The 27238-nt window shown below is 36.3% G+C and overlaps 2 protein-coding genes and 1 non-coding gene across 6 annotated transcripts; 1 reads left to right on the plus strand and 2 right to left on the minus strand.

The window, feature by feature from the left end:
* Window positions 1–1880: 1880 nt before the first annotated feature.
* LOC104605160 (putative pumilio homolog 7, chloroplastic) lies at window positions 1881–13832 on the plus strand. Of its 3 annotated transcripts, none has more exons than XM_010269800.3 (5): window positions 1881–4039; window positions 4141–4303; window positions 7254–7417; window positions 12970–13228; window positions 13339–13832. In XM_010269800.3, exons 1-5 carry the CDS (start codon window positions 2364–2366, stop codon window positions 13444–13446), a joined length of 2370 nt encoding a protein of 789 aa, XP_010268102.1. In that variant the 5' UTR covers window positions 1881–2363; the 3' UTR covers window positions 13447–13832. The 3 variants fall into 3 exon arrangements, with proteins under 3 accessions (XP_010268102.1, XP_010268106.1, XP_010268110.1); XM_010269804.3 differs by having other exon boundaries at window positions 1910–4039; window positions 13106–13228; XM_010269808.3 differs by lacking the exon at window positions 13339–13832 and having other exon boundaries at window positions 1910–4039; window positions 12996–13185.
* A 4688-nt stretch (window positions 13833–18520) lies between these two features.
* On the minus strand, window positions 18521–22344 carry LOC104605150 (annexin Gh1). Of its 2 annotated transcripts, none has more exons than XM_010269790.3 (5): window positions 22039–22344; window positions 20748–20893; window positions 20251–20469; window positions 19406–19618; window positions 18521–19032 (listed from the first exon to the last, which is right to left on the minus strand). In XM_010269790.3, exons 1-5 carry the CDS (start codon window positions 22112–22114, stop codon window positions 18736–18738), a joined length of 951 nt encoding a protein of 316 aa, XP_010268092.1. In that variant the 5' UTR covers window positions 22115–22344; the 3' UTR covers window positions 18521–18735. The 2 variants fall into 2 exon arrangements, with proteins under 2 accessions (XP_010268092.1, XP_088744011.1); XM_088887885.1 differs by having other exon boundaries at window positions 19406–19657; window positions 22039–22235.
* A 1041-nt stretch (window positions 22345–23385) lies between these two features.
* On the minus strand, window positions 23386–23458 carry TRNAR-ACG (transfer RNA arginine (anticodon ACG)). The gene has a single exon. It is a non-coding gene; the product is annotated as a tRNA-Arg (tRNA).
* Window positions 23459–27238: the final 3780 nt, after the last annotated feature.

A 27238-nucleotide genomic window follows, 5' to 3' on the forward strand; every position in this document is an offset into this window, starting at 1 on the left:
CTCCCTCGCCAATGTGAATATTGCGTTGAGTTTTAATCGGAACAATCAAACGTCTAGGATATACACTTTAATTACTCACAGCCACTGAGGTTTAGGTAGAACTGTAGAAATGGAACCAAGAAAGTTGGGAGTGATGATTTAATAGGTTTCAATTCATCAATGGTCAAGTCTTGCTCAAGAATTGAATGGTCCAACTCCAACCGGTAAATATTGGGAGAGTGCGTGGTTAGGGTTGATGTCCTAGATTTGGTCCAATCCGATCTAGTTCAATGAGTCTATTATAAATGGATCAGGCCCAATCCAATCCAATAAATGATGAGTTAATTTGGATCGATCCAATTCAATATTTTGACTGTCAAATCTGTTCAAATTCGTTTTTATTTAGATTGGTTTTAACTTGAATCCAGTCCATTGACATATATATTCTTATTTTATATTAATAGATCAAATATTGACTACAGATGGACCATGTCTAATCCAATCTAATAAATATTTTGAAGGATATTAATCCAATCCATTATATCTTATTCGTCCTTCCAATCCAACTAAATTGATTTTGAACTGGATGAGATCCAATCCAAAGCGGTCCATTGACATGATGACTGTAGCAGTACTGAGAATCATGAATACGTTCCCATCAGTCGACGCACATAATAAAAAGTTAAAAAGTGCTTTAAAAGTGGCTTTCACGTTGGTCCGTGAGGTTAAAACTAAAAATGGTTAATAATCGCAGAGCTGTTAGTTTTTGCATCTTTAATTACTTTGCTTTCGGCTCGTACGTGGGAAGAATTTGGCGAGGGGTCCCCCAATTTGATAGGCTAACTATTCGGTCGATAGACCTTTTCCTTCCTTCTCTCTTGTCTGTAGTTTCTACTCTATTTTCTCACTTCTGTCCCTACTACCATCATAGTGTAGCATGGAACACTTGTCTCATGTCTCATCTACTGCTACCATACCGTGCATTACTACTTATTAAGTCTTTAATTATTACCCCCCTCTATTTATTTTACTATTTAAATTAATTATAAAATAAACAAACTATTAAGTTAATCAGTCCAGCTAATTCAGCCGTTATCAGAAGTGAGAAGTGAGAACTATTTTCGCCATTGGTGGGGTCCTGAAAGGTTGCTCCCTTTCCGATTAAGATATCTCTCAGGTTGGTACTCGGCACTCGGGGTGTTTAGCTTAACCTATCCCCCCTCCGCCCTTTTAAACATTTTTATCAATCTTTTTCTTGGATAACAAGCAACAGACAGAGGGACAAAACAAGTAGGAAGGCACAAAGGGAACCAAAAAGTGGAATTTGCAGGGTGCGTAAATTAGCACTCTACAGTATACAGTCCACTCAGGCATCCAGTTACTTCTTAACATGTTATCTCCTCAGAAACACGATAGTCAAAATCAAAATATGGTTGTGTTATGTGTAAGCGATTCCGTATCCCGGAATTTGACTGATTTCGAACCGTCGATTGCATATACATCCATGATCCATCAGCACGTAGATCAAGTCGTGTGGTTACGATCCGATCATCGAAATCTCGTTAGTCGTTTAGGGAACAGTGACAATTCACATGATGGCAAAAATGCAAAAGGGTGAGTTGGTATTTTCGTATGACCTCATTTACGTAAATATCATTCGGATTTCTTTTAGTGACGTGGAGGATAAAGGTCCGTTAGATGTGGAGAAAATGAAGATATCTTCGCTGAGAAGTTTGTTGGGGAAGAAGACTGGGTGTGGGTGTGGCTGGTCCGTCTGTTGGAGATATTAATAACCGAAAATATCAAAAAAATAATAACAAAATGCTTTTTTTATATTTTAATTAAAAAAATAATATAGAATTAGAATATTATAGGTGTGCTTTGAGTCAGTTTATAACTTTATATACTGAGTAACAGTAGTGTCTTTCTCTCCTTTCTTTCTCTCTGTGTTCTTTGCAAATGAGCGTCTCGCTTCTCTGCTGTTGTTTTAATGGAGTTGGCGCGTATAATACATATAGTTAGAGTACAGTACCCGTATATATGAAAATCCATCATCCTTTCTTCTGCATCTTTGCATGCCTCACCAACTCCCTCGGAGCCTAAATCCAAATGCAAATAAAATGAAATGGAATGGGATTGAATTTCGAAGCACCATTTCAAGGATGGTCACCGTCGCGAACACCCAGAAGAGCTGGTAATCTCTTTTGGGTATCTGGTTTTCAGTCTCTCTGAATCAAAACCGTTGTGAGTTTTGGGCTTTTGGGATTGATAATCTTCTTCTGTTTTTGTTCTTTCTTTTTTCCCTCTGTCAATCTGTGTTTGTTTTTATTATCTGAAGATTGGAGAAATTGACATAAAAGATAGATAGATATTATTGAAAAGATATGAAGGACGAAGAAGAACTAGAAATGTTGTTGGATGAGATCCCTCATGCGACATCTCTCAATCTCCATCACCTCTTTCAGCAACAAAATCGTCATGTCGATGTTCATGGTGGCTATGGTCACGGCTCTACTTCTCCACTGACAATTAATGGCATGTATGAAGATGATCCGTCATATTATCATAAGTACATGTGTGTCTCTCCTATTAGTGGAGTCTCTCTGCAATCCCAAGGCTCTTCTTCGAGTTCCTTCTCTGGTGGCTTGTCCTCTCCCGACGACGGATCGCCCACTCCACCTCTGTTGGAGGAGATTAAATCTCAGGTACCACCGAGAAATACCCGTTATCCAAATGGATTGTGGCTGGACTCAAAATTGTCGGATTCTCCTGTGGGGAAGAAAGCCCATGAGAACTTGATGGATGAACTGAGTTTGCCTGGGAACTTTAGTAGAATGCTTATTAGAGATGACCAAGAGGATTTATTGATGAACAGACCGTTCCAGTCATCGCCTCATATTGCGTTCTGGTTAAATGATCATCCATTAACAAGGCGAAACCATGGCAATGTGGAAAAGAATGGTTGTTTTGAAGATTGCAAAGAATTTTCTGATCACGGAGGCCCTCAATACTCTGGTCGTGTGGGCCAAGATAACTTAAATGAGGACATGAGGCCGGCATTGTGGAAATTGCAGAAGGAATCTCGTATGGGTAACTTACCAGGTTTGTGTTTCTCTCCTGCTCGATCTGATGTGCGATTTTCTCAGCCTAGTCGTTTCCCAGACCCAAACAATATTCCTTGGCAACCAGCTACAGAGCATGCAAGCAATGAGACCTTGAGTAATTTGCGGCTCCGAGCAGATTCTGTTTTTGTTAGAAACCCGTATTATAGGGGAGTTGAAATGTCGAATGTAATCCCATCATTCACTAAGCCTTCTGCAACTGATGCTTTCCTATTCTCACAAAGAAACGGTGTAGATTCTAGTAGAGTCAGGGGTGCATTGAACTTACTAAATTCTCATCACTCAAAGCTGCCTTTGGGTATGGAAAATCCACTAGGTTATGACATTCCTGTTCTCAACAGTAGGTCAGGGGAACTCCTAAACAGTTGGGCTGCTCAATCTGTACCATCAATGAGAAGTATGCGTGATCTCCAGGCTTTCAATTGTGAGGATAGCATTATCATACAGGGAAAGGGATTGAATTATGTGATTAACAAGGGATGTGATCGTTTAAGAGGACATAAAAAAGGATCTGGCAATGCAATTGGCCCAGCACACCTACAGGAGAATAGTTCTGAGATGGATGGTCGATTCCACCCTGGAGGAATTCCTACCACGAATTCTGAAAATGGTTGTAATTCTAGGGCTTATTGTCCTTTGCTCCTACCACCAAAATATAATTCCTTGCTGGAAGTCCAGGGTTATATCTACTTCATGGCAAAGGATCAGCATGGTTGTCGATTTTTACAACGGATATTTGATGAAGGGACACCACAAGATGTGCAAACAATATTTAATGAAATTATTGATCATGTGGTTGAACTTATGATGAACCCATTCGGGAATTACCTCATGCAGAAATTGTTGGATGTATGCAATGAAGAGCAGAAAATGCAGATTTTGCTCATGGTAACAGAAGAACCAGGCGAGCTTGTCAAAATCTCTTTAAATACACATGGGTAAGTTCTCCATATGTTGCTTGATCCTTTCCGTGTTCATGTTCATTGTTGTTAGTTGCATTCCTTCTTAGCTGCTCTAATGAAATGTACTTTTGTACTAGAACCCGTGCGGTACAGAAATTGATTGAGACTCTCAAAACCAGAAAGGAGATTTCAATGGTTATCTCAGCCCTTGAACCAGGGTTCCTTCATCTCATTAAGGATCTCAATGGAAATCATGTGGTGTCACGTTGCTTGCAATGCCTTAGCAATGAAGACAATAAGGTCTGGATTCTTCACCTTGATGCCTTAGTAATATGGCACTAACATCTTTAATTGATAATAATTTTTAGATGTCATTCATTTGCCTCTCTGATGGTAAGTTACTGGCAAGGGCTACAATAGTTCTATAGGCTTTTCAATGTAGGACCAACCACGGCTCCTTAGGAGCTACATTTATGTGGTTCTCTAGATTCTTCTATATTGTTCCATTCGTGCTCCCAAATCAATTAATTTATGATCCTATCTTCATAGCTCGATATTCACCTATCAATATATTTATATATTACATGATATTCAACTCCTATCATTCAAGTTCAAGCTTGTATAGTGATATATTTATACCTTTAATGATTCTGGAATTGATTTTATATTTTCCTAGAGTGTAATGGGAAGGATAGCCAAAGAATCCACATCTATATGGTTGAAAATTTTTACTTTTGATACCATTGTTCTTTCCAATAGTTAAACTTTAGGATTTAGGGAAGTATAAGCAGGAGTGTCCATTGAGTTAATCTTAAGAGATTTATTGGAGTTGATTTCAAATTGTGCAGGTAAAGTTAGTTCATTTGATCTTTGTGGTTGGGATTTGGTTGGTTATGATGTAGAATTTTTCCCTTGTTTTGGAGGAATGTGGAGGTTTATTGTGTTTCCTCTGGTTTAAGTGCAGTCTTGGGTTTCTTGTGGGCTTTTGTGTCGCTTCTGTTTTATTCTATTTTATTTTTTGTCTTTGGGAGTGTTTTTTTTTAACTGTTTGTAGCTTTTGGAGTAAGTGGTTTTATTTAGTACGGGTTTGTTTTTTTGTTTTTTCCTCCAGAATTGGAGGTGTAATCAGAGATGAGGAAGGAAATATATGTGCTTTCTTCTCAGGTCCAATTGAGCAAGGTGATGTGGCATCTGCAGAATTCTTGGCTGCTGTTTTTGGAGTTGAGAAAGCTAAAGAATTGGGTATTGAAAGATTAATTATTGAAGGTGACTCCAAAACAGTAGTAGAATGGCTAAAGAAGGGATAGAGAAATCTTGGCATCTAAGGAATCCTTAGGCGTTTCAAATGGCACTCTAGGGACATGTTTATTCAGGTTAATTGGATTAGAAGATCTGCCAATAGTCTGGCAGATGGTCTAGCTAAGCAAGGGGTTCAGAGATAGAGTATGTTTTGGGCTCAGCTGTAATATGCTTGGGGGGTTTAGACATTTGGTGTCTTCTGTATTTTCCACAATGTTTTGTTTCTCTGCTTTCTTTTAAAATTAATAAAATCCTTTTATGAGTTACTGATAAAAAAAAAAGATTGGATTGTTTTTTGTTTATAAAAATACTTGTAAGCCAAAAGGACATATGATGGCTTTACTCTTATAAAGATCAAAGATGATAATAAGCATTAGTAATATGCTTCAATGGGAATGGGGAAAACTTGGAGCCTCTCCCCTCATGTGTGCATTCTATGCTTGAAGGGCTAAGAGCATGCTAATCACCTATTTGTTTCCTGTTCTTTGACAAAAGACATGGAATCACCTATTTTGGCACTTTCATCCGGAGACCGAGATCACAAAATGGACATGGTCTGGCAGGTGTATTAGCAAGACATGTGTTAGCAGAGATCATTTGTATTGGGGGGACTACTAGTAGGGAACCAGAATGACATATGTGATCAAATAAAATGGACTCCAATGGGCCTGGCAGCTGGGATTTCCCAGACTGAATGTGGGGTGCTTGGCACAACTTGCCTTGTATATATCACATATTTTTTTCTTATAAATTAATTAAAAAACATGGGCTTATCTTTTCACTTGATCCCATTAGCCAAGGGGATTTGTTATGGGCTGAACTTTTGGCGTTATACCAAGGTTTTTACCTGGCAGAGTCCTTTAAACTTTAGTAACTTGGTGGAAGGTGACTCTAAAATTGTTGTAAGCTTCCAGTTAAACACACACAAAAAAAAAAGGACCTTGGCAACATTGCCGTGTGTTGGGAGAAATAAAGAAGTTGTCACAAGATCTAAGAGTGCAGTTTCATGGACAAAGATGAGGTTAAAATTAAACTTAATGGGTGGTGTTCTTTGGAAACCTAGGTCCATCAGTAGTGAGGTCTGTGTTGTTAGACCATGGGGAATATTATTCCCAAGGGTGGAACTTCAAGCACTTGCATAATCTAAAATGGGCCTTCTCTTCAGGTTAGAATGGACTGATTGTTGAAGGAGATTGTCAAGCGGTTATTGTCTTTCTGGTTGTCAACAAGAATGGAGGGCCCTTGATTGCTTAAATATCTTAAATCATAGAAGCAAATGCTCTGTCAGATAGTCTAGTGGGTGCTTTGGCTAGGGAAGGAATATCAAGGATTTATCTGGTTTTGAGGCACCAGGCCCAGGGTTTACTTACTCAGTCTCTACAATTAAAAAAAAAAGATACAACTAGAAAAAGGGTTTTTCAATCTAATTTAAACATATTGTAAAAAAAGACTAATGTTTCATTGGTGGTGGTGAGCTAAATGTTTTTTTTTGTTAAGTTGGTGATGAACTAAATGTTTTCAATAATCAAGTTTTGTTTTTGTTTATTTTTGTCGGATACTAGTGTTACTTGGTTCTCTCCATTACCCCCTTTATTTTCACAAAAAAAAACGTTCCTGTTTATGTTTTGTTCTCTTGTGATTTGACATCTCCATGATGGACAAGGCCCCTGATGCAGTTGATGTAGCATTGCTCTGTTCTTTTTTTTTCCTTCATTTTTTTGTGGGGCATATGGATGTTCAATCAGACCCATTGGAAAAAGTCAAAATATCTATGAAATCGTCCTATATGGATGCTTCTACCTATGTCCTAAAGTATTTCATTTTGGATAGAAGACATTGTGCATCCAGTTTCTGGTCAATGTTTATGTGCTGTGGACTGTTTTCTATCATGTGGTTCAGGATAGCACAAATACCTAACATTTTACTTTTCCTTTTATTAATTTGATGGCAGTTTATTTTTGATGCTGCTGCAAAATTTTGTGTGGATATAGCAACTCACCGGCACGGGTGTTGTGTTTTGCAACGATGTATTGCTCATTCAACTGGAGAACACCAAGCGAAGTTGGTTGAAGAAATTTCCACCAATGGTCTCCTTCTGGCACAAGATGCTTTTGGGTAATTATTTGAAGGAATTTTATTCCATTTGCAATTTGTTCTATTACATCTCCTTTTTTTATAGAAATATAGTTTGTTTAAATATATCAATGAGCTAATATTCCAGAATGTTAACCTTCTTTCCTATGACATGCTTCAAAATTGAATATATACATCTCTGATATGAAAGCTAAACAATCTCTGATTTGAAAGCTTAAAATTAGATTCACACAACACAGAGGTTTTCTAACACACATTATTTACTATATAAAGTTGATACTTGTCTTGGCATCACATCGAAATGACCATTGCAAAGCTTTATTCCATTTATTTTCTTCTATTCATTTCTCACTCCTATTGCACGTGAAATTTGCATGCACCACTCAACTAGTACTACAAAATCGACACATACAGTTGAAGAACATAATGTTAGTAAGAATTTTCTTTACTTAATATCCTATTAGTCCAATTTTAGTTCTTAAGGTTTTGAGTTATCGTTTAACATTCTCATGTTGTATTCCATGAATTAGTAGCTTTCCTATGAAGTCTTTATAATTGATTTATGTTTGTGAGAGATCGTTTATGATTTTCTCTTTGGCAAGGAAAAAAGTATTTAAAAGAAGGTGTAACAGTTCTCCATGTATAAAGAAAAACTTTTGTAGTTGTTCCACAAACAACAAAGTTTATGGCTTGGTCAATCAGTATTTTTCTTGAAGCACATAATTGAAGTATTAAACACTACCAGCTGCCTAGAAGGAAACAAAAAAAGAATGGCAACTTTAGCTAAACTCTGTCTTATAATTCCTTTACACACTAGAACAATATCTCCACATGCAGTCTACTTGTGATGCTCTCTTTGGAAATACGGAGTCTTGAATAACATTGTTTCCTTCAATGTTTTAAAACGCGGAGGCATGACGCGAGGCATTCCACTACCTAGAGGCGTGAGGCGTAGTTCAGAATGCAAGAGGCGTAAGCCTCCCGAACACAAGGAGGCATAAGCCTCCTTAAGAGGAGGGGGGTTAGGAGGAGGAAGGGGAGGAGGATGAAGAGGAAGGGGGGATCTCACTTTTTCTTTATTTTTAATAAAATCTTTTATATTAAGAAGAATAAAGATGCATAAGATTAGTTAAAAGGGGGGGCAGGGGGCAAACCACTTTCTTTCCCCTTATCTTTTCTTCCTTTCCCTTCCCTTTCCTTTTCTTTTATTTCCTTTTCTCTTTTTTTCTTCTCTTTCTTTTTCTTTCCCTTTCCTTTCCTTTCCTTTCCTTTTTTTCTTTTTTCTTTTTTTTTCTTTTTTATATCAGATGTGCATGAGGCGCATGAGGCATACGCCTCTATCATGCCTCATGAAAAAAGCACACCTGAGGTGTACGCTTCAGAGGTGTCGGCGCCTCTGGCATACGCCCCGGGGCGTTTTGGGAGCGCCTAGCCTGGAGGCGCATGCTTCCCACGCCTTTTAAAACACTGGTTTCCTTAGCTTTATTGGCTTAAATAACTGTTACAGATAATTGATTGATTTGAACACCTTGTCATTATTAAATATTATTTTCTATAGTCTATACTCAATTTACCAATACAATCAGTTCCCATTAAAGTCAGGTTCTAAGCATCAATTATCCAATCTTTTTCTGAAGATACTGGAACTTTATTTAATTACCCCCTTGAGCCGACCCAACATAGTTGGGACATGGCTTAGATGATGATAATGATGATTTGATTACCCCTTTTACAGAACATAGATTCAGCCTTCTCTCTTGACGTTTGGTCATTGAAACCATCTGGGTTATAGACCTAACATCCATTTTCCTTATACTCAAGATGTTAATTTTCATATTGCATTCTAAGTTTTTTTTTTTAATTTGTTACTCTATTTCCCTATTCTCAAAAACACATCATGAAAGATTTCTGTAGGTTTGCTCTCTCCTAATGTACACCTTGTGAAAGATATTCTTATCGAAACATTGTCCTGCCAACTGACACACTGTTGAAAAACTTATCATTAGACACTCAATAGCAACTTTATGGAGGTCAATTCCATAATAATCTTCTCCAAGGATGTTTTTTCCATGTTTCCAAGTGGTGCAAGATACCATTTCCACATGAATGGCTACATTTCATGAAGGAACATCAAAAGCTTACTCAAAGCATTTAAGTAACACCACTAAGGGGCCTTTTGATAATTGTTAAAGTGGATGAAATGAATGACTTTTTTTTGTCTATTAGCGGACAAAATAATTAAATAATAAAATATTTGAGGGTATAACAATCAACCCAACTTTGGGTTCGGCCATTAAGGAACTCACAACATCCTTGGTAACTTATTGACCAAAATTAAAGCAATAAATCATTCAATTCAGGCGTTGCAGCTCTTATAAAATGGCATGCAAGTTTCAGATGAAAAGGACTAGTCAATAAACAATGATTTCGCCAATTCCCATTAGCCAAATGCAGAAGTACACAAGCAAGTACAATGCTTCCAACCCTTGCAATTCCTTTGATCTTTGAAGCATGCCTCAAAGAGTTCCTTTTCTATGAGTAACACCTCAACTAGAAGTCTTAATCTTGGAAAAGGTTGAAAATTTCTTCATAACCTTGGTAGATCAAGACCCATTCTTTTGGTGTTAAAATTGCACCTGACCATATAGAGCAACCTAGAGGAGAAAACACCTGATGAACTGTTATATAATGCAAGTTCTAGTGGGAGATGATTGGTAATAAGATCATTTATTTGATGTGATTTCCCTTATTGATTATTATGATGCATTGTAATCCTCTTGTAAGGCTATGGTCCCCCTTCTGCTGGGACTCGCGCCTGTTGGGATTTCTTTTCCTTTTGTTTTTTATCAAATAATGGAAAGACATATGCATTGCATGTTTAGCAAAAGCTTTTTTTTTTTTTTTGGATATATTCATGTGTAGCAAAAACTTGACTAAATTTTTATAACTTGAAAGACAGGAGCTTGAAGGACTCATTTTAGAAACTGTATAATAGACAGAAAATGAGAACCCACAGTCTACAAATAAGGAGAAGATAAGACAGGAGAAAATAAGGAAAAAATCAATAATAAGAAGAATAGATCCATATTTTCAATACCTAGGAAGTTAGAGGGAGAGAGGGGGTCAACTAATATTAAGTAGCTAAAGAGAATTGGTAAAAATGATTTGAAGGTAGATGTACCTGAGATCATCTGCGCAATACAAAAATAACAACACACTCCATGCTTGATTAAGGTACTATATGCTTAGTTACAAGTGCATCTCCCAAGACAGATGTTATCAATTTATCAAAAGCATCAATAACATACCATATTGAAGGTTTCTCTTAGGAATGGTTTGTGAACAGGTCGGAGCAGCTTTAAGACACCAACCATCTCATCTTACTTATTTGACTCTTGGTCTACTACATCTGAGAGTGGCTTCTTTTATTCAATACAGAACCGTATCCTTCTAAACAGATCTATTTGTAGGATGGTTTGGCAGTTTTTGGGTTTTCAGATTCTTGATGATATGATGTGGATTGTGGAGCTCATTTGTTTGACTAACTGAAGCAACTTCAGATGGTATACTTTGTTGCTTCTTTGGTGTTTTTGGAGTTAATTTGGTAGACAAGGCAAAATATTTAAGTGGAACCAATTTGTGGGGACAAGAGATGGAAATAAAATAAGGCGAAAATAGGAGCATATCCAGAACCAAGGAAAGGTAAGGATAGGTTAGGAAATTGCAAAAATAGAAGGGGTGTTCTGGACATTTAAAAGTTTGAACATCAACTAAAGTTGGGGCATGAAACTCTTTCTTCTATGTAGGTTTGTGGATGATGTGGAGTTCATGGTTTGACTAACTGAAGTGACTTCAAATGGTAGATTTTGTTTATGCTTTGGTGTTTTTGGAGTTCATTTGTTCAAAAAGGCCAAGTCGAGCCAAATTGAGGGGAGAATAGATGGAAATAAAATATGACTGTTAGGTTCCAGAGGGTTAGCAGATCAGCAAATGTAATGGCTGATTCTCTGGCCAAGCAAGGGTTTGTCAAGGGGTGATCTGTTTTGGGCTAATTTGTAATTTGTTTCTCAGGTTTGGGCATGTTTTAGTGCTTATGATTCAGTCCTTGGGGGAGGTAACATCTCGTGCCTCTTCCTAGGCTGCATGTATTTCTGATACTCTTTCAATAAAATTACTCTCATTTATCAAAAAATAGATGGAAATAAAATATGGGGAAAATATATAACCAATTAGTGGCAGCATGTGTGGTTATGTAAACCCAGGAAGGAACATGCACGTGGTGCTTCTTGAATTGTGTACAAGGAAGTAGAAATGAAAGAGAGAAGTGGAAAATAGGGTCATATCTGGAACTAAGGAGAGATAAGGACAGAAAAGGAAATTGCAAAGGAGCAGGGGTATTCTGGGTATTTAAAGTTTGCACATCAACTAAAGTGTGGATAACATGGTCATTATAAAAAAAAAATTAGAATTATTGGTAGTACTTTGTTCAGGACTTGCCATCTGACATTTTTTAGGTGAAAAAAACTGGTTTTTATTTCTGTTGTACAACATCTTGTGTACCTTTGAAGTTTCTGTTTAATATAATCAGTCACTTTCTCTCTCTCAAAAAAAAAAACTACGTAATTTTTACCTTGATTTTGCTTGATTGAAACCTAAAGTTTGCAAACATTGTAATGAACTTTGCCCAAGTGAATCACTAGCGCCAATTGAGCAGTGGCTCAGTTGGTACTTTAGCTGGTTTCTCCCAGCATAGATGCGGATTTGAGTCCCACTACCATTGACATTGAAGGAGAGCTATGTGTGATGTTGTGCTATTCCCAAAAATGACAAAAACAAAATTAATGAAGGCCCCTATGGGGGACTCAGGCATGTCACCAACTAAGTTTATGGTTGTGCTATTATGACTTTTGAGAAGCTAGCTGTGGTCTTGTAGTAACTAAATATGAGTGTTTTTCTTCATGATGACGTGTGATCCTTTAAGGTATGTTTATTAAGAACTTTTTATATGATGGAAGGCTGCATTTTCCCTCTATTTTGTAGATAAGAGGGGTAGGGTGAAGAATTCATGTCAAGGATGTTTCTTTGTCTGCCATGTATAAAGAATTCCACCATCTTCCCAGCCACCCCTTCGCTTGTGTTTGGGTATTCATACTCACATGTCAGTGACATGCCAATGCTTCTATTCGAGCAGTCCATGTATTATCATATATAACTTGTGAATGGCTATTCTCAATTCTCTACATGGCTATTTGTCCGTGTGTGACACATCATTTAAGGTTCTTCTAATTCTATTGGTTAAGCTCTTCATGAATAATTCCGTCCAAATGTTTTACTTGGTCTTATCTACACTCCTTTTTAGAAGTTTGGCTTATTGATGTAGAATTATGTTGCACACTACACAAATTTGCAATACTTTTAAATTGTGGGCTGACATCACTCACTTCTCAAAGTTAACGGTAGATTCACCTACATTTCTTTGAGTGGTAATAAAACTTAGCAATCCTTTAAATTTGTTTCACCCATGTGGAAGCGGTTCCATGTTACTTATCAAATTTAAATTCCTTATGTTTTAGAAATTATGTTGTTCAATATATCTTAGAGCTGAAGATACCATCTGCCACCGCCAACTTGAGTTGTCAGTTTGAAGGGAACTATGTTCACCTTTCTACACAAAAGTTTAGCAGTAATGTGGTAGAAAAATGTCTCAAGGTATTTGGAGAGGAGAACCGGTCACGCATCATTCATGAATTGCTCTCATCGCCTCAATTCGAACACTTGCTACAACACCCATTTGCAAACTATGTCATTCATTCTGCTCTAGGAGTTACCAAGGTTTGACTATGAACCTGGGTTTGATTTACTTACATATTTATGTAGTCAGTGAGATGAATATTTTTGAAATTTCTTTACCCTTTTTCTCTAATTCTTCTTTGTAAAACCAGGGTCCTCTCCATGCTTCCTTGGTTGATGCAATTCGGCCCCATGCTTCCATCTTACGCACCAACCCATATTGCAAGAGGATCTTCTCACGAGCCCTTTTGAAGAAGTGATGTACATTTTTGTGGTGGTACGAAGTGATGTTGTTGTTCTCCATTATTACCAACATAACTTTGTTATACTACAATTTGCTATCTATGGCTACCAGATTCAGAATTCCCAACTGCAAAGAGTCTTGTGCTGATAACCTGAACATGATTGGGATGATTCAAGTTGCATAGGCATGACTGCCATGTTTTTGTAGAGTGTAAAAAGAAATAAGCAATTTTGCTTTTAGTTGCTTAATTTTGGATACACAGATGTATCATTCTGTTGTCCTAGTTATCACGATTCTGAATTGCCATCTTTCAAAAATGCAGTGACCACTATATGAGGCTGTACGGTGTGGACAGTTTTTTGGTTTTAGCTTACCAAATGCAAGGGTATGAATTTATTGATATTCTTGATTTGCTCCTCATTATCTAGTTTGAATGTATGGCCGCTCGTTAGAACATAGAAGCATGAAGAAATGACCCTTACCACCCAAGGTTCAAGTATTGATACACACAATACGCAATTTTTATGTATCATGCAATTCAAAGGGACAACACACATAGATATGAATTATTTTAGGCTTCAAGCTTTGAATCAGACGATCTCTGGGAAGGGTATTTTTCTTTAAATATGGTCATTTATTTTAAGTCACTGTTTTTAGCTATCTATTACCTTGAAAACTTGTACATATCGACTGATAGGTTTCAAAATTTTGAATCTTGCTTCTGACAAATCCATTCAGCATAAGTGAGCGCTCTAGTTCTTTCATCTAGACCATTCAGCCAGTAGTCTTCTTGACAGAAAAAGCTGCCAACTTTGTTCTAATATTTGTCATTCATTCTACTGTTAAAAATTACAATGATAGTAGGCTAGTGTTTATGGGCACCTTTGGGAGTTTGGGTTCCCTACTTTATCATGTGACAAGAGTTCTAACTGGTGTACTCCATAACTCTCTTTTTTTTGAATATCTATTTTTAAGGCATACATCCTTTCTAAAAATAAAAACAATATCTATTTTATTCATGCACGTCTTCTTCCCCTTTCTCTCTTATTTACCTGTTTGTTGAAATGTTAAACCCCTCTCAATTTTCTTCTCTTTACACAACGGAGAATCATTTCAGGAATTGCCGGCTTTGCTAGAGAAACAAACAGTGAAGTGCACCCTGCAACCCAAGCACAATGAGGCCATGTTTGATTGCAAATTAGGGCCATTGAGAGTTGAGATCCATGGCGGTTCACCAAGAATAACAAACATCTCAAGATTAGAAATAAATAAATAAATAATGTAGCTCTGTACGGGTAACATCTTCTGACTTCTTGGGTTTGAATTTGATGATCATTTAGCCTTAAGGCTATGTTCGTTTACCAATAATTAAGGGAGGGAAAGGTAGTCAATGGTGTCTCTTTCTCATTGACCAACTTACAGCATTCTTTTTGCATTAATTATTGGGTTCCACGGTAAAGTGAGTCTCATTTATTTGGGTAAAACTTATCCGTCTCCTAAGTGGGTAAATTACTTTTTCATTTGTAAAAAAAATTATAAAATATAACGGGGCAAATTTACCCATTTTGATATTAGCTTTTTATGGATAAAAAAATAATTATATTACTTAACTAAGAAATAATAGAACATGAATAAACGAATTTACCTAGATAGCAAGGTAAATAACAAAATTGTAAACAAACAAGGCCTAAGAGAAAAGTGCCAACTGGTGGAAGCATGCTTCAGATATTTTCAGGATGAGTACTTGACTTCAGTCATCATTATTTTAGTTTTTAAGTTTTGATAGAGAGGAGTATATCGTGTAGAGGATGGTTAGGCCTTGTCACATGATAAGAGATAGCTGGAATTGGTTTATTGGGTTAGTAGAGAGGATAAATAGATAACGGAGAATGGTCGATAGGAAATCCAGGCTTATTTATACCTTGTGGATTTTAGAATCCTAGCCTCATAGGGAACTATTCATTCTAGAATTCACATAATTGTGGTTTCAGTCCCATATTTTCGACTTTCTAAATAAAGATGGCAATCTGACCCGCCATGGTCGAGACGGCTTTTTTGACTGTTAATCAGATTCAGGGCTGGTTTTGGGTTTTGGCCCCAAACCCACCTCAATAGATAATACGATATATTACACTTATAATACAAATTATATATAATATTTTATACTATGCAATATATAAAATATATTTTACACATATTATAATATGTGTATAATAATACATTTTTCTCAAAAAAAAAAAAACAAATTGCATGTGGGAACGGTTGGGACAAAATCGTCTCTTGGGGATGAAGAAGGGGTTGGGGTTTTCAGCCCCGACGAGGCATTCGATATGGCACATGTGTTACTGGATTGGAGATGGAATGTACAAAAAACTGGCTCCATCCAGTCCTAAAACTAAAATACATGCCACCTAAAGATAGAGACTTCAGAACAACACAAAAATAAAAGGGATAGAGACTTTAAAACTGACTAAAGTCTTTAAAAATATTAAGAAATAAATAATCTATTATAATTTTACTCACTTTGTAAATTAGATCTAGTATGAAACTAATTTTCTAGAAACAAATTCTACAACTAGGTGGATTTTCTGGAAACTGATTTGGCCATCAATTCTTGTTACAAACATGTGATCTTTGGCTTATTAAATTGGTTATAGAATATTCTTTAAATGACTCAAAAACCAAGCAAGACGAGTAAACTTTATCATCCCAAACTTAAGCCGCAAGTATTTTGAATATTAATTATTTTATGCTCTACATTATTCCTCTCTAATCCAAAGCAACTGTCTTCGAGTTCTAGATGAATAATGAAATTTATGGAAGGAGTACAAATACAAATATGTATAATATAAATACATACAAAATATAAGATTTTGCACTTTACATATAAGGCTCAGTTTGAAAGGAGTACAAATACAAATTTGTAGAGTGTAAAATCTTGTATTTTATATGTATTTGTACAGTATATATTTGTATTTATACTTCTACCAAATTAAGCCTAAAATGCAAATATGTACAGTGCAAATACATATAAAATAATGAAAAATACAAGGTTTTGCACTCTACATATTTGTATTTATACCAAGGTTCAAAGTATCGACACATTCCGAGACCCTTCTGATACACCCCTACAGTGGGTGTATCAGAAATCTGACCGGTTCAGGGGGTAGAGGAGACCTAAACCAGTCCCCCCTGAACTGGTTGCAAAAAAAAAAAATTAAAAAAAAGCAATAAAAATATGTATCGATTCACCCGATACACCCCTACTGACATATCGGGCATATCGATATTTTGAACCTTGATTTATACTTCTTCAAAACTGAGCATTAATTGCAAGTCTTGTACATAAAGTGAGAATCTCAAAATATGGACAGCTATAAACTTTTCAATTGAAACCCCAAAATTTATCACAACTTCTGACTGGATCTGATTACAGATTATTAATTCATTTAGGTCCATCAAATTTCAAAACTTTAGGTTGTATGCTCAAGGTAGCTAAGAATAGATTTTTATGACAATCAAGCAAACTATTGAGGCTGACCTACATTTGACATTATGATTCTTGGAACATATTTTCATCTTTTAACAAACCGAGTTGGCTGATTAAGGGGAAGCTGGAACTTTCATTCGGTAGGTGAACCAGCTCCAAGCAGTCTGCTATCCATGTCAGCCCCAAAGTAGAAGAGTTGTTTGAGTCGTCCAAGAGATTAGACCACACGAGGATATAAATGAAAGCCCAAATCCAAAAGGACTCGAGATAATCCCATCTCTTTTCCGTGACGTCCGTCCTTCGGAAGATGAAGCTTCCAATAACCTGACACTTCCTTGTAGAAGAATCCAATTATGGTCGAGTTACAGAGTGAACGTGGCCTTGACTCTCGGGCATATTCTGGGTTCGTTACCGTTAGAACTGGTTACCTCTTCGGCAAAGAGGGAGTGATCTCGAATTTTCGACTCAGTTGAGCCATTTGGCAAAACCTTCCATAACCGATGGATAGGGATGTCAATGAACCGGTTTTGGATTGGACTTCATCCAAATCAAAATTAATTTGGACACCACACTTAATGATCCAAAGTATTTATTGGATTGGACTTAGTTCAACTATAATAAATTTATATTGGATTGGGTTGAATTGAATCAATATCTGATCTATTGATAAAAGATAAGAATATAAGTGCCGAGATCATATTTGGATTAGAATTAATCTAAATTAAAATAAATTTGAACAAATTAGACGGTCCAGACATTAAATCAGACCATCCAAAAGTTCATTGGTTTGGATTGGATTTGATACATTTGTAATAAACTCACATTGGACTGGACAGATCGGATTGGACCAAATCCAGTCCAATTAAGACCCCTACCGATGGACCACATGGGGAGCCCTGTTCGGCCTCCAAAATCAAAAAATGCCACAACGCGTAAGATTCGTGGATCATCTCCAGACCATTTCCCTAGCTATGTCATTCTTTTACTAAAGCAGAGCAGTTTCCTTGCTACGAGGGAATGCCACCTACAAGTGAAGGTGGTAGTTAGATCTTAGATTGCTCTTCACTTTCCTAGTTATAATGAATCTTTTACTAAAGCAAAGCAGTTTCCTTGCTCTGAGGGAATGCCACTAATGTATCTTTTACTAAAGCAGAGCAGTTTCCTTGATCTGAAGGAATGCTACTTATAAGAGAAGGTGGTGGCTAGATAGTTAGGGTCCATTTGGCTCATAGTCAGAAACGGAATTAGAATGATCTATTCATATAATCTGTTTGGTTCATACAGGTATCGAAATGGGGATTAAAATCATTTGAAATGGGATTTTATTCCCAAGGGAGGGGAGGGAATGACCATTCCCTCAAATGGGGGAATGGGAATGGGATTCCGATTCCATCCAATCAAACAGTTGGAATCCTATTCCCGCAAACCAAACGGAACCTAAGATCTTAGATGGGTGACCCAGCATCCTAGAGTAGGTTGTAAACTTGCAATCCATCCTGAATACCTGATTGCTAAAAAGGCATCTGCATCGATTCTCCCCAATTTTCTCCCTGGGCGGGATGGCCTGCTGAACTAGAGATGAACAGGAAAAGAAAACGAGTAAGAAAGTGAAAAGATCCTTGGATGTTTTGTCCCATACAACTATTAGGACTAATAAGTATAACATGCCAAAAGCCACAAAAACCAGCAACACTATGAAAAGGTAGCATCGACATGAGAACACCAGATAAGCACAAATACCAGTAAATACTCTCGACTTGCGTTATGATAATAGCGGACACCCACGTGGATAATTCTCACTCAGAGCAACTCTGCTCAAGATTCTCCATGACCTATCAAAGCTAGAAGCATTTCTTCGTAATGCCCAGAGGTGTCGCTGCCTATGGCACGCTCCAGAGGGACGCTGTTCCTTCGTTGGTATTCTTCCTTTATTTTCTTCATGTCCACCCCTGCCCGAGTAGTAACAATTCTAGTGAGAGCAAATTCATCTGTTCCGTTCTTGTTGATTGCCAGGCGAAGAGCCTTCTCAAAGTACTTCTCAGGACGGGTCAAGCACTTCACTAAGGCCCTCAGTGCTGCCTGGAATTCATCTTTGGGATCAGCTTTCAAATCCTGTAAACAGAAACTCTCAGTTCAGTATAAATAAATAAATACTAATAGGTGGAAATTCAACATCATAAAGCCAATATTGAAAGGAAAGGGAATTGTTTATAGCATAATGTCTATCTTCCTCAGATGGATATAGTAACAGAATAGCCATGAAATCATCACCATTCTATGATGTTAGATCTCCTACACCATGTATCACAATAAATTCTTCTTTGCAAACCTAGTATAGGCATTGAAAATATGGTAACCTTCTTCTGTTTTTGATGATGTTTTATTTCTTTTCTGGGGTGGGGGCTGGTAGAGACCATAGATGATTTCAGTCATCACATTGGTCTACTTCCCAGTCCCCAGACTTGGAGATGTAAAGTGAGCATACCTTGTTAATGGCATTCCCAAAATCATTGTTGTAGTTGTTGAATGTTGCAATAAGCTGTTCTTTGCTTCTTGTAGTCAGAATCCTGATGACGTCCTCGTGGTTGTAAGCCTTCTCCTTAATCTTTTCATGGAGTATCTTAGCCTCTGATTTTGCCAGCGTCGTGTTGACCTCTGGTCCCTCATACCGGTATGAGCTCACAAGAGGTACCAAAAGCTGTACGGGAGTGAAACTTAGGTAACCGGCCAGTACAAACTTTGTGGACACATTAAAGGAAAACTAAGAATTAGATGCACAGGAGGAACAGAAGTGATTATGATACCAATACCATATACCCAGTTTCTTCTATCAAATAAATGTTTTCAGTGCTATTCAACTCTGATTAGAAATGAATTCGAAGCATGACTTGTACTTAGCAAGACATGACCATCTTGGTTAATTATTAGGACTCAGAAGTCAGAACTGATTTAACATATGCATTTACGTTTACCAATAAATATCCTGCCAGACCACAAACACTTTCAGAATTCAGTGTTCAAAAATGGGATCCAAAATACTGGAACCTTTTCTTAGCCCATTTTTAGGATGTATTAGAATTTAGTAAGGAGGCACTAGAGAGAAAAACGTGTATATCTAGGTAATTCTTGGATAAACTTACACCATTGAGCTTGGTACATAAGAAAAGACTACATCTTAAGGAAATAATACAAAAGGAAATTTATTCTGATCAGGAATGGGAAAATGAGACAAGAATTCATGCACAAATAAATAAGAAAACCATAATGACTAAACAATAAAAAAGTCTCCGGTAAAAATCAAGTTTACAACAGTCGAAGGGGATGGTATACCTTTCGGAAGTCCCCAGTTGTATGATATGCAACATCTTCCTCAAGGGATCTCTTAAAACGAGCATGATAGGCTTGCCTAGCCGAAAGTAGTTCATTTGAAGTCCTGGTACAAGCTATTTCCAGAAGAACCTGATTGGTTGCTTTCCACTTCCTTGTAGCTTCATTAGCTAAGAAAGCGTCCCGATCAGTAGGATCAAGTGTCCACAGCAGCACTACTATCTGTTTAAGGAGTGCAGATAATCGAATTTTATTAGGTACTACAAGATTCATATTTTATTACTTATTAGTACTACTTGTTTATTAATGCTTTCCTCCTATTGGTACTGGCATACTTTTTTTTATAGTTTATACATTCTGCCACTTACTAAATAAGCATCATGCCCGGTTTTATGCTTTTATTGGCAGAATAGCCATTGCATTTTTTAAGAACATGAGGATTTTCACCATTATCTTTGTTTTTGCTGAACATTAAGAAAGGTAAATGCAAATAGACTAACTTCAAAATCACTTGTAAGCTCTCTTTCTAGAGATTTGAGAAGGTCCTCTCCGTATTTTTCAGCATAAGTTTGTCGGATTATCTTGCGTTGTGCCGCATTCCTGTGAGCCAATATGGATATGATCAACTTCTCGTTTGTTCCCCATCCTACAAAAGGTTGACAAAACTGCTTACTACTGATAATCATAAAGAATCGAAGCATGCAGAAAACATTATTTCTGAGCTAAATCTATTAGAAGTAACCATATATTTTTGTATTTCACGTTCTAAATGACCAAATTCAGAGCTGATCCACAAAAAGAGAAGGTTAAAAATTTATCACTTTTCTCAAAAAAAAAAAAAAAAAAAAAAGAATTTCGAAATATGAAGTACTCAGAAAATGCAGTGTATTATGCAATCTCAATCTCCTTAATTAATGCAAAAGGAAACTAATGCGATTGTGCAATTGCTTCAAGTATGGATTGTAGTAGACTGAAAACAGGCCAACATAGACTACATATTTAAATACAACACCATACTCTGGAATAATCTAAAGTTCATCCAGCGTTATATAATAAACAAAAAGATACTCGAACAATTAAAATTTGCAGAAAACTTTGTTGCAGACAGGGATCACCAGGCAAAACGCTCTCTTATGCTTGCATGTAGTGCCGATCATTATCCAGTTGCATGTAGAATCTAATCTTACGATGTTGATGCACAATATTACGACAATAACATAATTTTAGACTGAGATCAAGACAAGTTTCCAAAAGGAAAGCATGACTGCTGCAGCAGGGCTTTCAAAAGCAACGGATCGGAAATCTAACACAGAAATTTGAGCTAGTTATATTTTTTCAATTAAAGTAGGGAATAACAAATATACGATTGGAGAAGAACATTTTCAATTAAGCCTCCAGCTACTACCAGCCAACTCGCAATACAAGCAGAAGGCAGTATCGAGAATTTTCTTTTTCTTTTATGAAGCCAACAGGACAGTATCACAGATTTTCATTGAGCATAGATAATACACAAACAGGTTTGTCAGATCAAATGAAAGCAATACTATATATAATGTCCAGAATTTCAACCAAATTAAAAAAAAAAAAGAAGAAAGAAAGAAAGAATACGAGTTTCAATCTTTTCGGTAACAAATCCCAGTAAGAATACGATCTATGATGATCGGAGAAGAAAATGAGAAACGATCTACCGATCTAACATGACAAAGGTGGAAAATCAAACCTACACAGAAGTAGTGATGATCGATCAAGGGAACACAAAAATGAGGAGAGTAGACTCTTAAGTTTCCATACCTTGAAAAGCTTTTCTGAGTTGCTCGCAGTCTTCGATCGCAGACGGAATCGATTCAGGAACTACAAGGGTCGACATTGTTGTCTAGTCTTCCCCTCTCCGATCGTAACAATCGAAAGCGAGAATGGGAAAAGACAGAGGCTTGCTTTCAAAATTTAAGGCATGAGGGAGCAGAGTATGGAAGGCAGAAATTTGCTCCGTAATTTTCTATTTTTGTTGGCATACACGTAGCCCCATGCAAAGCTGACGAAGGTGCCGTTTGATTGCACTTTCTATAGGTCAGAATGCTACGTGTCAGACCTCACCCCTACCTCACCCCTTTTTGATTGTACCTTTTAAATCGAATCTGAAAAAGATTATCACCTATGATTAACTTTGGGCTGGCTCTTAACGCGTCAAGAATTGTTTTAGAGGTGGTCTAATGTCTAAAATATCCTTATAATTTTTGTAAATGACCCGAGTTATCCTTGATACCCCAAATCCAGAAAATCTAAACTTTCGACTTCTCTCTCCCATGTCTTTCCACCACCGCCGCTGCAACAAGCAGCAGTGGTGGTTCGGTACTTCGGTGAATAATAATAATAACGATTTTATTAATTATTAATTATAAATTACTTTTATTAATCATTTTAATATTTTTAATTATTTCATTAATTTTTAAAAATTATTTTAATATTTGTATAATTATTAATTATTTTTTAATTTTAATTGTTTTATTTAATAATTAATAATTAATAATTTATTAATTTTTATTTGTATTGTTTCAATATTATTTTGAGGTTGAAAATTATTATTTATGAGATAATGTAAATTGAATTCAACATTTTCAAATTGTAGGTTTTAGGGGCAAAATAGTAAAATCAGTAAATTTCAGATGGTAAAGGGTTGATCCAACACAAACAAACTTATGGATTCAGATCCTCTAAAAAGTAGAAAAGAAATAAATCCGAGAAAATTATTAATTTATTATTTTTATTTGTATTGTTTAATATTTTTATAATCATTAATTATTTTTTTAATAATAATTGTTTCATTTATTAATTAGTAATTATTAATTTATTATTTTTTATTTGTATTGTTTCAATATTATTTTGAGGTTGAAAATTATTATTTATGAGATAATGTAAATTGAATTCAACATTTCCAAATTGTATGTTTTAGGGGTAAAATAGTAAAATCAATAAATTTCAGAAGGTAAAAGGTTGATCCAACACAAACAAACTTATGGATTCAGATCCTCTAAAGAGTAGAAAAGAAATAAATCGGAGAAAATTCCTCCCATTGTAATAACCAATAAAAATAAAACAAAAGGCAGTATAGGAGAAATAAAATTAAAATTGAATAAAGAACGACTCCACTGGGGATCGAACCCAGAATCTCTGGTTCCGTAGACCAGCGCCTTATCCATTGGGCCATGGAGTCAACCTGGCATAATTTGTTGTTTCTAAAATAATAAACAAATACTCTTAGATATCCGGCGCCAGATCACCATCCAACATGACAAAATAAGATTTATGTAGTAAAATTATAAAAAAGAGAGGGATGAATGTTTGGCACTGAACACAGCAAAATGAATATCTTATATTTAACTCGATTGCCTCATTTTCACTGGTATAAATGTATGGGAAGTGCAAATTGGTTGTTTGTAAATTTTGACTTATTTTTTCTTCAGATTTGAACTTATTTGTTAATGGAAAGGAAAATAAGAAATAAAACTGTGTGGACCCATCTTATATTGCAAGAGAATAAGGGTAGGAGGGTTTTTTGTATTGGAATGGAGGAAAGTAAGATGATACATCCCCACATTATATATGAGGGAATTGAATTGAGGTAGGATAAAGTGGTACTAAATTTGCATCAATAAACTAAGCAGTGGGTGCAAATGAAACAAAAAGTACACATTTGTATCAAATGGAACTGCAAATCATAGTTACAAATAAAAAGAGATGTAAACTCCAACCAAATGTACCCAGAGGAGCAAAACTAGATCTCTACCACCCTAACTTCAAACCAGCAAGCATCCCATCGTCCCCTTACTTCCATGACGGCAAGACTGTGAGCATTTGCACTAGGTCCACCTCAAGAAGCAAAATTGACACGGTAAATTACTCCCTGGTCACCAAACCCACTGTATTATTAACATCCAAATTGAGGTTCAACAGAATTGAAATGTGATTATTGGATGTTGGCTAGTTGGGGTAATTGGAACACAATTAAGAAATGCCGAAACTACATTTGACTCTGTTAACCTTTGACGAAAGGCAAAGTTCCGCTTAGAGAGATATTTGAGTTAGTTGAGCGAGTCAAATTTTGATTCAACGGAAGAAAATGGCGGGGTAAAAATGGATTCAGGGCCCTTCAGGCAAAGGTTGTGAGCTTGTGGCTTTGGAGGGGATGAGGAGTGAAGTTGGGAAATCTATTGGGTGCTGGTAGAGAGATATTTTAGGGTCCGTTTGGTTTGCAGTAAGAATCAAAATAATCCAGTCTCATAGTCTGTTTGATTCAGACTGGAATAGAAATGGAAATGAAAATGAGAAGGGAATGGCCATTCCCTCAAATGGGGGAATGCCATTCTGGCCAGAATGGAAATGTGATTTCAATTCCGTCCAACCAAGCAGTTGGAATTGGAATATCCCATTCCAATTCGATTCCAGACCCCTATTCCCACGAACCTAATGGGGCCTTAGTAATAAGGAAGGTTTGGCTGCCGATGTATAAGTCTAACCACCACAGAAGTGCTGATCAATGAAGCGCTGATCAATAAAGCGCTCATCCATTCGAATCAGACGATCGAACCACTTGACCTGAAAACTGGACCTTCCCAGTCCAGTCCAATTTTAAAAACCTTGATAAAAAATATACACGGAAAGAAGAATAATGAGTTAGACATTGTGTTCCCGTTTGAGAGGGGTCCTCTTTCTCTAACAAAATCAAATGATTGATAGCATTGGGGAACTGAAGCTGAGCCACCATCCTTTGACTCCTGATTGCTGCTAGGGATATACTGGGAGAATGCTAGGACGTGTTCGGTATATGATAACACTGAAAAAAAATTGGCTGTCCAAATTTTACAGCCTGGGTTGTGTCAATCTGTCTCTCCCTATAGGGCTGTTCACGGGTCGGGGTGGGTCGGTTTATTAAATTTTTTCCAACTGACCCGACTTGGTCGGATTACTTGAGATAGAAACCGAAACCGACCAAGTGTTAAGCAAAACCGATTTGGTCGGTTTGAGTCAGGTTGGGTTGGTTTGGGTCGGTTTCGGCTCTAAGTTCATCCATGCCCCCCATAGCCACCTAGTTTTCTGGAAATATATTTAAAACTGAAATATGTATTTTAGAAATATATATATATATATATATAAACAAAAATATACATACAAATATATTGGAATATATATTTTCTGTAAATATATATCTGACATATTTCATAATATATATTTTTTAGATATAGATATTGGAATATATATTTTCAGATATTTCAGTTTTTAGTTAAATAGGAACTAAGTCAGTTCAGTTCGGCTCGGTTTCGGTTTTCACACAAGAAAACCAAAACCGACCCAAACCATCGGTTTATGAATTTGTACAACCCAAAACCGACCGGTATTGATGAAAATCCGGCCGACTCGGATTGGGTCAGTCCGGATTGATCGATTTAGTCGGATTGGACCTTCTTATGAACAGCCCCATCTCCCTACACAACACATTAGTTCACTTGAACAATTCTATATGGACCAGAGACAATCATACATACACATTGGCTGGTGAACGCACTAGTGTTTTGTATGCATATAGTTTGGGTCTTATATAGGCTCTATGTGTACGGAACATTGGATATTCACTTCACTCGTGATAGGTTACCCAACCCGATCTAGTTGCCCTTAATTGGACATGGCGTAATGGTATTGAACTAATGTCAGGGAGGGCCTTATTAACACCCCGGATTGTTCTCTAACTGTTCAAAATCAATAGCTTTTGCTCTCTAAGTCTCTATAGGGTTCTTTCTACCATATATTATTCTATAAGTCTTGCCTTTATCACGGCTACTGTTGCATTTTTCTGGTAAAGGTTACATAAAGTTCATATAAACCTACCTATGAAGTGGGAAGAAACAGGGGATTATGTTTAACACATTGGCTAAGTTTTTTTCACTCCTGAGAGGGTATTCTTTTTTGGGATTTTGAAAGGGGGGGAGGGGGGAGTTGGTCAATAGAATTTTGGTTCTTATTGATCAAGAATCCTATGTTCTTTTTTTTCAAATTCATGCAGGGACTAGAGAAAGTTTATTTTTACTCCTAGGCGGGTAAATAATTTCCCCACCTAGGGGGGAAGTCGCCAACACTTTAATGGGACAAAATGCTCCTTTTAATAATGAATTTTTATGGCTAAAATGGTAATTGTCTCGTTTACTTGAAAATAAAAGAACATGCGTAAATGCATTTACTCGGATAAGTGTTTTCTAGAAAAAACTTATCCAGATAATTGCATTTACATGGATAAGTAATTTACCTAAAAGAGAATGGGGCCTAAGAGTGAGTTGCCATGTTTCCAAACCATCATTGGCACTGATTATTAGACAGCTGCTTTGATTTTTTTTTATAGTTTCCTATGGTTATTAAGGCCCATTAATTTTTGATAAGTCATTTATTTATTTGGATAAGTGCATTTATCTCTGTTCTTTTGATCAAATAACCATTTATATCTATAAAATTTTATTATTAAAATGAACAATTTTGTTCTATAATATTTTAGTAACTCCTTTCCCCCTAAGTAAAAAAAAAAAATTATTTACCTACTTGAGAGATGAAAATATCCACAAAAAAAAAATAATAGAACCCACAATTATTAAAATCAAATGCAGAATTATTTGTCCACCAACTTCCTCCCTCCATTTAATGAAAAAAATGAACAAATTCTAAAGATTAAACTATTATTTGAATCGATAAACTATTGACAGAATAGCCAATATGATCAATGCCCAAGTTGATTTTAGTAATATTAAACTAAAAGTCATCAAACTATTACATATTATTAGTAATTAATAAAATCAACTAAATTAACTTTGCTATTTTACATCATTAATATATAAAATGAATTGAATGAAAGTGGCTTCGATGAATATATACTACTGTTATTACTATTACTAATAAAGTCAACTAAAATAACATTGCCAATCAATGAGACTTGAATACATGAATCTTCAGT

This window comes from Nelumbo nucifera, chromosome 5 (assembly GCF_055504915.1).
Source record: "Nelumbo nucifera cultivar China Antique chromosome 5, China Antique-T2T, whole genome shotgun sequence".
Taxonomy (NCBI): domain Eukaryota; kingdom Viridiplantae; phylum Streptophyta; class Magnoliopsida; order Proteales; family Nelumbonaceae; genus Nelumbo; species Nelumbo nucifera.